The 13,960-nt window shown below is 41.7% G+C and overlaps 1 protein-coding gene across 1 annotated transcript in view; it reads left to right on the top strand.

Moving 5' to 3' along the window:
* The first annotated feature begins 5,597 nt into the window (after positions 1-5,597).
* Positions 5,598-13,960, top strand: part of LNP1 (leukemia NUP98 fusion partner 1) — a 45,848-nt gene continuing 37,485 nt past the window's right edge. The window contains exon 1 of the mRNA XM_018568321.1: positions 5,598-5,827. Within this exon, the coding sequence (XP_018423823.1) occupies positions 5,669-5,827 (159 nt within the window). The 5' untranslated portion in view covers positions 5,598-5,668. The remainder of the gene's footprint in view (positions 5,828-13,960) is intronic.

Raw genomic sequence — 13,960 nt, forward strand, 5'->3', positions numbered from 1 at the left:
GGGGGGCGGGTACAGCTGGCTCTCTAGATAGGCAGAGCCAGCTGTCACTCACGCAGCTGGGCGGATCCCGTCATCTACGTCGGGATCCGCTCCGGCTGCGGCGTCTCAGTATACCGCGAGCTGTAGCTTGTGGTATACTGAGCTTAGAGTAACGGGAGGACGCTAGTTTGTGTCCTCCCGTTACCGTAAGGAGAACTATGGGGAAAAACACTGACCCCATAGTTCTCCTTTAATGAAAAGGAAAAAAAATACAATATTCTGCTGCCCTCAATAAAGTTTAATATTTGAAAAGTAGAAGAAAGAAGCTGGGGGTTTATTTAAATAAATGGAAGTAAAATCAATACGTGTAAAAGTTATACAAAAAAACCGACAGTCTCCCTTTAAACTTTGTGTTACTTGTGCTTAATGTACTTAGGCATACAAAAGTCTCCTGACATTAGCCCCCGCATTCCAGGACATCTTTAGAAGTGCCAACATGAATATCTTTTATCACTGGTTATGTGCCACTCTGGGTGTGATAGAATTCCAGCTGATTATTATGCTGTAGAGAGGGAGAATGGTGACATTCAGTTTTATCTTGCCAATACCACAAACAGTCTACGTGAACATGGAACTTATAAGAAATCATTGATTTATGTACTTAAAATAAATACTCTACGTGAATCTGAATGTAACAGGAATAACTGATTTCAGTATTGTAAATAAAGTTGTTGCCTTCTCAAAAAAGAGATCGGGGCTGTTGTGTTAATTCAAGATGTAAAGAACGTTCTTCAGTCAACTGAAATAAATTGGATCCTTAGTGAACACTGGTGCTTTATTACTCCACTACTATTCACTAACCGACCCGAAGTGAAGGCTATTCACTTCAGCCAAGTACGGCCGATTTTAGCCGTACATTAGCTGCCTTCGGCTCCCTTCGGTTCAGCCGTACAGCCTTCACGCATTTGGCTGAACTAAAGTGAAGAACACATTTGCCTTAGCCAATTCAACATCTGGATTGGCTGAGGCAAGCGTATGGCAGTTCACTCACTGCTGTTCGCCCCTATTCTCATAGGGGCCAAACAGCTGTGAGTGAAAAGCAGAATGCTGCCGAGCTCGGTTATTCTGCTCGCTATGTAGCGAGCAGAATAGAAAAATGCAAACAAAGGCAAAAAGAAAAACAAAAAACAGCCTAGGGGCCCCCAAAACCATACCAGACCCCCCAGTAAAAAATTAAAAAACAAAAGTGCATGGGGTTCCCCCAAAGGTCATACCAGGCATTTTAGCGCTGATAGAAATTTTAAAGGGGAACCCCACCTCCAAAAAGGAAGAACCCCTTACTGTGGGGTCCCCCTCCCTGCGCCATCCCAGGCCACATGCCCTCGGCATTGGGAGGGTGCTTTTGCAGGGGCCCCTCTGGAAAAGCACCTCATCCCAATGCCGGTGGAGACATGGGTCTCTTCCGCACAACCCTGGCCATTGGTTGTGGGGGTCTGCGGGCAGGGGGGTTATTTTTATTGGGGTACCTCCTTGTGAATGAGTAAGGGGTACTTGTATTAAAATTAAAATGTAAAAGAGACAACACTTTTAGAAAAAATCCTTTAATTAAAAGAAAACAAAACACAACAACAGTTTGAGCATTCCTTTAATTAAAAAAAAAAAAAAAAAAAAGGATCCAACGACATAATCCAAGGGTCAATCACGTCGTCCAGCGATGCCCATGATGACGCCGACCCGACCGCACCCGACAAACTCGCAATGTTAAATGACCAGTTTGACAGATGCAAGCCGAATGCAAACAAACAGGCGGAGCCAGAGGTGACATCACCACTGGCTCTGCCTATCTGTTGACATTTGGCCAGCACCTGTCAAATCGCTCTTCGCAGGTCCTGAATGAAAACAAATGGGCGGATGGGCGGAGATGGTGGTGACATCACTGATGGCTCCGCCTATTTGTTTTCATGCAATGACAGCCACCTCCCATAAATTGTCCTCAATTTATGGGAGGTGGGGTTCCCCCTTAAAATCCCCACCAGACCTAAAGGGCCTGGAAAACAAAAGCATACAGGCATACAGTACAGTATATCACAGTGTGTTTCCCAGCATATGACAGGTAGTATTGATGGTTACATAGATGCAATTGCCTGGTAGATCAACATAAAGGTGGTTATTTAACCTTATTTGTAATAAATGTCACAATACATGACAACAAAGAACAAGGAATAAAAGCCAAAGGTAATGGTGGGTAATTCCTCCGCTTGTTCCTGATAATGTCGTTAATGACAAAACGCGTTGGGTGGGTCTGAGCACTATCACACATAGATGAGTAGCAGAGACGTGCTGAATGGGGAAGCGTTTCCGACATAGAGCGGTTTAGTGTGTTACCTAATATGGGTGCATATCAATCTCATTTTTGTTTGTATACAGATTATTTTTATTTGCTCATTAAATAAATGGTATTTTACACTATGAGATCTTTCCTTCACACGTTCCCCGTTGGATGTGTGTGAAGTAATATATGTAACAAGGAAGATTGATGCAGGTGAGGAGGCCTGAAGTGTTTTGTCCCCCCTTGGGGTTCTGATTCAGCATATAAGAGCTTCTTACCTTAGGGTTCACATATCAGTTGGTGAGTGTCTGCCCATAAAGGTTAGGAGGATTTTATTTTGGTGAAATGCTCAAATCATATATTGAAGCTGAGCAATTCACGACATAGAGACCCTTTTGCATGGAACTATCTTATATTAATGAAGAATTTGTTTTCAATCTTGGTCCAGGTCCTTGACCTGGATTCATTGTTTCACTGTGACTCATCTTTGAATGTAGATTTTGATTATTAGTTCACTGATACTTTTTGTTCACTGTGTTTACATTATTACAAACATTTATTGTTCACATGCACTTGGGTGGTAAATAATTTTTTTCAGGGGTTATTATAATAATTTAAGGTTGTGTTTTTAGCACTGTATTTAGAATAATTCCTCCACCTTAGTCATACCGTAGCATTGCTGTGAAAGGCAAGGCAAGTATCTTAGAAGTGTAACATGTGTCTAAGAAGGTGATACTAGGAAACTTAGACCCCTTAAAGGGGTACAATGTATTTGTCATGTAAAGTATATCACAAAAGTAGGAAAATGGGATGAGATGAGGGGAGGGCAACAGAGGGGTGGGACAGTATGTGAACCCCAGTCACCCCTCCTTATCTCATCCTGACCTCTGTATCCACTCAGTCAAGGTTCAACATGGGGCAACGTATTCCCCTGTAGACTGGGTTTGGCGTGATTGAAATGAGAAAGTGGTAGTGAATTAAAACCAGGAAAACCAAATAGATCTAAATTATCCTCAGTATTTTTGAAGAAGCAGTTAGGTCTTCTGCGTCCATGAGTTCCTAACCTTGATAAACCAGAAGGACACAGTAGAAGGGGTGTCTTTCCTCCAAAGAGCTGGTATACTGGTTCTGGCAGCATTAAAAAGGTGTTTGGTAAGGGAGTTTTTGTGTTTGGAGTGGGGCAGGTCAGCCAAGTGTAAGGCTGGCCATACACTGTTGTATTTTTTTTGTTCCACTCATGGGCTCAACAAAAAAAACAAAACCGATCCCTCCATTAACACTAACAGCGTGTCGATCGAGGTATCCCGCTGTTTCAATAGAGCGGCGGCCAGCACCTGTCAGAATACCCGACCAGAGCAGGCAGCTCATTGGCTGTTGGCTCTGACCGTTCGTAAACTTTCCGGCGGGCTCCTTCCATCAGGTGATCGAGGGATGCTGGCTGAAAAGGCACCGACAGCACCACACACTTTTTGAATTTCGTCTGCTTCCTCAAAAACCGGCCGAAATTCACACAGTGTATGGGCAACTTAAAACACACTCCCCTGGGTTATTCCAAGTCATTGTATGTGGTTTGGAGAATCACCAGTTGGATTTTCATCCAGAAGGGTCAGACAAGTTCACACTCCCAAAACATGTAGCATAGTTCCAAGTCCACAAATCAGGCCTGGGACTTGATTATTACAATAAAGTAATAAAGTGGGCACTCTATACAAGTGTGATAATATTTTATATGCCTGTTTTTGGAATTTGTTAGATATAGGATTTTTGTGAGAGTTATAATTTTATCAATTTGGTCTGATGTAAATGTAGCAGGTAAAGCATTTTGTTATATATAGTGGGGTTATGGTGACAACACCAGTCAACCACACAAGGGAGGTGCATTTCCTTGCAGTACAGCTCGATATCTGGAAGCCTGATGCCGCCATATTGTTTAGCATGGGTTCAGTTGTGCTACAAATCAAAGATATCACTATGGATTGAAATTGTGAGAAAGGGGTGCTTGGTAACCTGACGGCTTCATTTTTGAATGGAGTCTAAATGTGCAGTTCTACTATGTCACTGGTCTTGGTATTAAGACATGCATAGAAAACAACCCAATTCAGAGATGATCATCTAATGACTGTGGGTACCTTTACTCAAAAAGAGGGGCCTTGGAGTTCATTATTTACAAAGCTAGCTAATTTGGTTCACGGCATCCCTTTAGAGATGCATGTACCTTGCTCATCCCTGCTAGCTAATTTTAGACTGATCTGGAGACAGCGCACATCTAAAATGATGCTGAGGATACCTTTTATATTATACTTTTGTAGGTACACAGGCCTGTGCCTGCAGAAAAGAAAATCAGAAAATAGAGTATACAGTAGAAGATCCAAGTACAGCATGCAAAGTACAGAAGTACGTAAAAGGTTATATTTGCATATTTAATTGATTTGTGTGTTTAAGGTCTTCATTTATAAATTTACTGCCCGGTGTATAGCCAGGTGGATGCCGTTCATATGGTACTAGTGCCCTAGATGGCGATGACGAGTATAAGAATGATAGCGTATAGCTTTTTATACTAAATATAGCTTTTTATACTAGATTTTAAAAAGTACACATGTTCTTTTGAGCGGGGAAGGATTCCATCATTACACATAGCACAGGTAAAATTAAGTTTGTTTTTATCTCAGAAATGATGTGTGTGGATAGAAATAGATTGGAAATCTTTACATGTACCTGAAGTTCTTGAAGTTATTTGAATCGAGAGGGTCATAAAGGAAGAGACTTTGGTGTCTTTTTCTACTGCGTGGTTCCTATACAGTTTTTATTTGGTGCTCCAGTAATAGCTGTCACAGGGGTTGGGAATTCATCTGTGCCTGTTAAACCTCCACAACAACTTTGCCAGTCTCTGGAAATTGTCAATACGTCCATTCCAATTTTCATAGCTGCTGCCTCATTGAAATCCTAGCACATAGTGTAGCTTGCAGGCATGTTCTCGCCTGCTAGACCTGACAGCTATCGACAATTAGATACAGTGGCCAGCAGGGATGCTGGGCAATGCTGTAGCAGTTAGCACCCTTTAGGCTGTGTGACTTTGGAATCAATGTAATGGAAAGATTAAAAGAGCTATCCCTGCTCCTCTGATAAATAGATTATAGGGGATTGGCTTATATAAAGACCGTGGCTAGAACTGCTGCTTTGTTGGTTTTTTTTTTTTCCCCCTCCTTAAAGTCAGCTTAAGAGGGGGCTGGTTTGAAATGATCTAACCCGTTCACTTGCTAGCAGATCTGCACTCTAGTGAGCAGCGACATTCAACAACTTCTACGTTGTACTGGTCATTCCCTTGTTGGTTGGGACTTCACCTGACTTGGGCCCTTTTACATGGAATACGAGGAAGATGATGATGACATCCTCTTTGCGAAGTGGATGAGTAGCTTTTGGGGACATAAAGGGATTGCGGACAACGACAAAGATGTCAGGAGCCACAAGAAGCGCCAGTCGTGTGCTCTTTCAGAAAGAAGGGCATCTCTTCCATGTCCGGTAGGTAGCCAATATTTTGCCTAAACTTCTTCAAAAAGGGAAATTACAGGTATCTATAACACCCAATGAAAAGTCATATTTTAGTAGTTGGGAGCAAGCAATCAATCAATGATGATCAATATTAGTTTGTTACAGGTGACATCACTAAAGGTGTTCTCTTATTGCTTTTTCCCTGATTAAGTAAGGACCCTTTCTCATCCATATGAAAAATTGTTTGCGAATTGATTCATTTTTTCATTGTATTTATAGTAAAAATGATTATTGATTGAATTTATAAAATCATGTTGGGCTACATGATAGGTATAGTAACCCATCATACCCATCAAATCAAACAAACCATCAAAATCATCTTTCATTTCCTTGAAGGGTCTAAACTGATGAAAGGTGAACTATTAATGACTGCTGTAGGTTTTGCCACTTCATGCACTTTCTGCCTCTCTCTTTGCACTGCCTTATTAAACATGCCTGTTAGTATCCATTGGGCTTCTATTCCTGAGCATTCCTTGATCAACCTTGGTCTTATTACCCCAAGACCTGACTGATTTTATGGTAAAAGCACTTGTTGGTACTCACTGAAACTTTGCTTATTCCAGCATGGGTCATTCTTGATGTATTTTCGGTGCATTCAGTAGTTAGCAAAGTGTCAATAAGCATCAGTTATCAGTTACAGAGAGTCCCAAGGAGATTCATACTTTGCACTTTGACTAAAAAGTGCAGCAACACAGCAACATTTGCGTTAAAGCAGCCGGACCAATCAATTCAGATATATGGCCTCATATAAAGAATGCTCTCACCCTGGGGTTTCTGAGATAATTGCCATCACTATGTCCAAATACATAAAAAAAAGAATACAAGCTAACAAATAGAATCATGATGGTGTCTGTGTGAGATTTTTTGGGGGGATTTTTTTTTCTACTACTAGAATAGAAGAATGGAATATATATATATATTATATACACATATATGTAGAACTATAACACACATATATATGTAGTGCATATATGTATAATAACCTGTAAGTGTGGAGGCAGATAAAGCAAAACATTTGCACCATATGCAATGCAGTCCCCACAGATAGGGGGTTATTTACTAAGCTGCCGAAGGCAACCGAGTGAATAACCGACCTGAAGTAAAGTGAGCCGAACGCCGTTCGGCTATTTACGTCAGCTCTGTACGGCTGATTTCAGCCGTACATGGGCTGAAATCAGCCGTACATTGGCTGGCTTTGGCTCCCTTCTACCAGACCTGAAGGGCCTGGAATGACGTTTTGGGGTGAACCCCACGCACTTTTTTTTTCCGTTTACATTTGCGGCGAGAACGGTCTGCTTCAGCTATGACTTTAGCTCAGCCGAGCTTACATATGCATTCGGCTGCTTTCGCCTGCTGTACTGGCCATTGTAAATAGTCGGTACAGCAGACCTTCGTGTTCGTATTTTTTAGTTAGCTACAAAAAAGTATCCCTTTGACATTTTGTTGTATTCTCTTCATCTGAATGTATTCATTAATTTTGCTTACTAGGTAAAACAACTAAAATCCAGAATGCTTGGAAATAGGTATTATTTTTGAATGGGGAACTTTCTGAAAGTTTAATAAATTTTTCAAAAATGACCACACTTCTAGCAACGCTTCCCTAACATATTATTATAATATTGTTTTGTGGTGTCGCACATTTATAGGTGTGTGTGTGTGTGTGTGTATGGGGTTCATTTGGCTGGTGATGACTAGAATAGGAACTTTGATAAATGAATCCCTATATGTATGTATGCCATTTTTTTTACTTTTTGTCTCATGTTTTGGTCTTTCTGCATCTATTTACAATCTATATATTACTTTGCATTGTTAAATGATGATTATTAAATGAAAACTTAACAAGGGGTTCTACTGGGTATGGTGCATTATTGACCTAAAAAATTGTTTTAGATATTTAAAGCCATATGTTTCTATTCATAAATATGAATTTGTGATATAATTTTTACTATTCCAGTGCAGCAGTGGTAAGGGGGCAGGTGTATTTTGTTACTTCTGGTTTTCTACATTCCTTTTAAATATACTGAATTGCCCTTGAACACCATAAAGCAAACATAAAGCAAATACATGGGCACATAACTGCAAAACTACATTTAATATTCTTGCAGGGATGGAATCATAAAGAGTAACAGAAGGGTTAAAATACTTACCTTATCTGGAGAAAATGTTGTTGTAGCCCAGGGGTGGGCATCTCTGGTCCTCCAGCTGTGCTTTAACTACAAATCCCGACATGCCTCTCCTCTGGGAGTCATGCCTGTAACTGTCAGACTTGCAATGCCTCATGGGACTTGTAGTTTCACAACAGCTGGAGGACTGGAGTTGCCCATCCATGTTCTAGCCTCACCCCAGTGCTGGTTACATAATCTTTGCAGGAGTAGGGGATTAGGCAAAATAAACTCTGATCCTCTTTTTCAATAAAGACCACGTGTCTAGGCCTTCCCGCTTGTTTTTAACACTGGGTGAAGCTTGGAGCAGCATTTTCTCCAGGATTCCAATTGTTCTTTATCTGTGTATCCCAAAAAGATGTTAATATTCCGTTAGAATTTTAGCATAGGTCCTCTTTACGTTCCTTACACCAGCCTATTGGCTCTAGGCAATACAAGTCTGAAATGTTTATGAAGATGAGAGGCAGTAGGGTACTTCAGAGGGCTGATGTAAGCAGCTTAAAATAGATTTAAAGTTAAAAAAAATGGCTGCCTTTGCAAAAAATGGCAATCTGCTCCCACTATCAGGACTACCAAGGCTGTCATGCATGTCTGAAACTCGATTGATCAGGGACAGTGTGGATGTTACTGAATATCTATGTATTTTTCTTATTTATTGATCAATTGGTCAATAGCCTTTGTCATCCACAAACAGTCTCCCAAGGATACCTCCTGAGGTCATTGGTGGCTCATTAAATATTCTGAATATCACCCAATTCTACCATTGGTGAATCAACTATTCTATGGTTCCCAGGTATTGTAAATGAAAAGAGACTTCATGAGTGATTCAAAAGGGAGCCCATTGGAATGAAGTTATGGGAGCTGCAACTGTAGCTTCTCATTTTTAATTTTTTTTTAAGATCAAGATGTCAAGTTCTCAATAATGTGCGTAAAAAAGGAACTTTAGACTCCTTACTATTTAGGTAAAGTAATAACATGAATCTTGTTAAATAGCTATGCTACTGAGAAGAAAGTTATGAGAATTCAGTATTATACTGAATTCGATGGAACCTGCAATTGACGTGCGCTGCACTGCAAAAAATAGTGCATGCACTACTTTTTTGCAGCACACCACATGTTAGTGCACTGCAATGCACATGTGTCGCAAGGTGTGTTGGGATACCATTCAAAATGAATGGCACTGCATTACTCCAACACATGTATTGTGCATTGCCACAATGTCATAGTGCGCACAGACTCTTCATGTCAATGTAGGCATCTGCTTGGGTGACAGGAGGAGACTTCAATACATCTTAAGCCCAGTTCAGACAATCAGGGGGTAGGCAGCCAAGCAGGGGCAGGCCAGGAGGTGACACCACAAATATCCAAAGCCCGCGCCTAGGGGCCTTCTCCCTAGGAAAGATATGGGTGGGCCAGTGCAAGTCTTATGGACACCATCCACGATCAATAAGAGCATGTGGCACCCTCCTCCCTCACCATGACCAACAAAAGATGAGCTTGAGCAGCCAGTGAGATAGACTGTCACTAGAGGGTTGGGGATGGCCAGCGAGTTTGGTTGACATGCGGTATTCCCTTCTGTGACAGTTGTTGGGAAGGAGCCTATGCTCTACTGCACTGTGTAAGATCCATCTTGCTTCCAAGCCTAACCCAGGCACCTCTGCTGAAAGATGGGGCCCCAGCCAGGTACGGGAGTGCTGTCTGCGTAAGTAGCTCTGAATGAACAAATTTTGGTCCACTACCCTGCACTGGCAGCCCATTCAATGGAGATCTCCCAGTCTATACATTGTCTAATTGTTGTCTGTTGGAACTGCAATGGATTGTATTGTATGACAGTTAGTCCCTTTATATTGCTAGCTGTGGAACATCAAGACTAACTCAAAAGCTTTTTTTCAAACCCTGGCTAGACTACCACATAACATACATTGGATATTTGTTTTTCTGTATGTGGCCAATTTAGAGGCATTTCCTTCCCTTGTTACCTCATACAGCGATGTAATGATTTCCAGTCTAATGAGGTGATCAAATAAACAGTTGTCACATTCATTACTCTCTACAAATGTGCAGCTCTTATATTATGCATTGAATTCCTGGTGCCACTATGCTCAAATAATTATTCATGGTGTCATTTTGTGACATTTGTTTAAGTCTGGAATGACTTAACTGTTTTTCTTCATGTTCTTCCATCAGTCACAGTGCATTGGAAGATATGACGTTAACCACTTGTTTACTGCCTGCCATGTTTATGAATAGCAAAGTGGTGGATGCTTATTTCTGTAGTGCCTTTATTGCATTAACAACCCTCGGGCGGCCAGTGTGCCCATTAATGGCTGTGGACTGAGCTATCATCAGACAGCTCAGATTACTGGCATAGTGTACAGAGTCGACCAGAGCAGCTCCCGTGCTTTTTGTTCGCTGTGATGACCAATCACAGCGATCACAAATGTACACACTAACTAGTGTGTACACTAGTGCCTTCCACTTTCCCTTACAATGGAGGAAGAACTAATTAATAAATTGATCATTTATTCATTCATAGAAGATCACAGACAGCAGCAGATATTCACCCCTCTAAGCTCACCCGCTCCCAGGATGGACTACAATCTCACGGGAGCGAGCTTGGAGCGGTGGCTACTTTACAACAGACACAGGGACCATGGGGAACAAAAGTAGCCACCCTCCAGAAGGAAGGACAGTATCAGCACCAATTAAGAAATTATTTGAGGATCTACAACCGAGTGATACACAAATAAGATACATTTTTCCTCGCTTAATGCAAAAAAATGTTTCCTTATTTCCAAAAAAAAGTGTTTTTTTGTACTCTGGCATTTAATTTCCTATGTTTAATAATCGTAGAAACAGGTTTTTTTTCAAAATTTTTGATATTTTTCCTTTATATAGTTCAAATGAAAAATCCAGCAGTCATATACTACCAAAATAAAACTAATAGAGAAATAATTTGGATACAGTGTTGCATGACTGAGTAATTGTAAAACTATCATAGCAATGAAAGCTGAAAAATGGCCTGGTATAGAAGGAGTATTAAGGCTGGTACTCAAGGGTATTTCATGGGAACAATTAAGTTCTCTATTTTCTTGGGGTACTCTCCTATAAAAATATTGAGAGTTCTTTTCTCTCTCCCAGTCTGCCTGCTCCATTTTGTAAATGTTCCATAGATATACTGTATATAGTGTCCTTTGACAACAACCAAGCCAGCTTTTTTGCTGGATGCACAGCATGTCAAGGTGACCTGGCCTCGGAGTTCCTGGACAGCAGGTATCACTAACAGGACAAAACGGAAAGCAAATCTTGTCCTCTCTAAATAAAGAAAAAAAAAGTTTAAGGTAGAGTTGCTATATAAACTCATATTGAAGTCCAAAGGTTTTTAAGCTATTTCAAATGCTGATTAAATCACTTACAATGGATGCTGCTCTGTGATGTTTAATAGTTTTAGCTTCCTGCGGAATCAGCTTGTCCCCTGAGAATTGGCCCTGATATTCTGTTTTAGTATGGCTCCTTTCCCTTGCAGGGTCCTATGGGGCACCCTTGTTTGTGCTAGTATGCTGTGTGTCTCCACAGGCACAGCAAGGCAAGCCCCTTTCCTGCTCCTCACTTTTCCTTCTTCCCTTCTCCAAGCTAGTAGACAGACAACTGCTGGACACTGTGCTGTCCCTTGCGATCTTTTAATGGACAGGAAGTTCAGGGAAGCCGAGCTGAGCGAGGTGGAGCCAGATGCTGAGCAACGTATATTTGTTTGATCTGGATTAATTTTTGGAAAAAAACCCATTGAGGGTTTAATACTACTTTAATAGTATAGGAAATGGAACCTGAGATGCAACTCTGCCTTTAACCATATTTCCTATAACCCCTCTACTTTCCAATATTCCCCTCTCACACAGTGCACAATTAGTGTAACTGTCAAGTGTGCTGATGCTTAGTGACGGTTAAAAGGCAGGCTGTGCTATACCAGAAAAAGTGTAGTCACATGGTGTACAGGCCAAAATAAAAAAACATTGGGGCTAAGATATCTTACATTTAAAGGGTGAAAGTGGTAAAATGTATCAGAGATAGAAGAAAAAGAACAACAAAGAAAAAGGACATACACATCACCTATTCTCATATTGTTTGCTGCATCTTGGTTGCTATAGGCATCCTGCCCATTTTTCTGTGTCTCAGCAATCAATGCCTTTACATCATGATGCTATGGTGTTAAGTGAGCCGTTACAGAAATTAGATCGGTCACATGATGTAAACATTGCCATTTGCCAAAAGTAATTCCAGGATGCCAAAGTGATCATTCAAATTCTTGGCAGATTAACTTGAATGTGAGCAGTTGATGAGCTTAGTGGTCATGATACTGTAATGAGTGCCCGGTCCAAAATGTGCATTTGTGACATTCCTGTATTGTGACAGTGTCATCAACAACCACTTCTCTAATCTTCCTTTGGAAGGCTTTCTCTGTGTCACTGCTATTAAGCTTTAATATACTGTAGCTGAGATATTATGACAGAATGCCATGTTCCCAGTGTTTTAAATCCTTCTGTACAAAAATTGCATACTGCATTTTTTATCAGTCTACAGTTCAGTGTCATCTGTAAAGAGGATAATCTTTAAATCTTGTGCTGTTCCACTTAAAAACACCAGACAGATCTCAGTCCGTCCTTTCTGCTGTTCCATATTTCTACAGGGGGTTCATAAATAAAATTACACAGCCAGATTTAAACAGTTTCACTGATTTATCCCTTACAATAGTTATACCGACAGATTCAGGATAGATTAAGGTCATTGCTATGCAAAAGGGTGTTAAAAAGGAAAAAAAAGGGTGTTAAAAAGGAACCAAACTGTGGTCTTCCTGCAGCTGATATTTTCCCCCATTTTTGACTTACCATGCCTTGTCCTGCACTGTTTCTGATGGTGGAGGTGGCCATCTCGGTAGTGACAGGGCTTTGCTTCCGCATGTCAGAGCCTCCAGCAAAGATAACAGTGAGCAGTAGAGAAGTGACATCAACCAAATCTCAATTCAAGTCTCCTGGCAGTCAGAGGCACCAGTGCATCCCATTTAAAGCAGAACTCTGGGCAAAAGTGTTCTTAGCTCTTGTAATGGGCTAACCTTACACTGCAAAACTAAAACAAGGAAGAAAAACACATGTGGGGGAAAAAAGTAAGACATTAGAACAGCATTGTTTAGAAGGATATTAATGTAGGATTTCGGGTACTCAGAATTTTCCCAGGATCTCGCCGGATGGATGGCGACATTACTGTCACCTAGGCACTGCAGGCGGAAATGGGGATATACAGTAAGCAGTGGCGAGTCCGGGAGGGGGGAAACAGGGCAATTGTGCCCCCCCAAGATAGTGCCTCTCCCACACGCGGTACTAGTGACACTACATACAGCTGTCACTGTCACAGACTTTACTGTGGTTCATTGTAAAAAAAAAGGCACACTACTTGTAGTTTTTTTACTCTGAACCGCAGTAAACTCTGTGACAGTGACAGCTGTATGTAGCGGCGGCTGTGCGGGGATGTACAGGCAGCTGTGTAAACGCCTGTCACCTGTAAGGAGTGTTTAGCCTGGTGGAGCCTGTACAGACTCTGCAGGCACCTCCAGGCAACCACATCCTGCTGTGTGGGTCATTGTGAGGAGCCTCTCCTGCTCACCGCCGCTCTGCTAGGCCTGGCCGGCTGCACCGGTCAATCGGGACCCAAAGCAGAGGCTGCACTGTAGTCAGGCAAATTAGGCGGCCGCCTCAACCAATGCTGGAGCTTTGCGGCTGCCTAAATTGTGTGAGTACAGACCGCCCGAGGCTGGCAGCGGCGGAAAGATTCCAGAAGGAGAGGCTAGGTGAGTGCGTTGTACCCCGGGGGGAGAGGGGGAGATCCGGGGGGCAGTGGACACATAGGCAGTGAGAGAGGAAAGGGGTGGCACAGTAGCAGTGGAAGGAAC

This window comes from Nanorana parkeri, unplaced genomic scaffold, assembly GCF_000935625.1.
Source record: "Nanorana parkeri isolate BGI_ZX_2015 unplaced genomic scaffold, ASM93562v1 scaffold1171, whole genome shotgun sequence".
Taxonomy (NCBI): Eukaryota; Metazoa; Chordata; class Amphibia; order Anura; family Dicroglossidae; genus Nanorana; species Nanorana parkeri.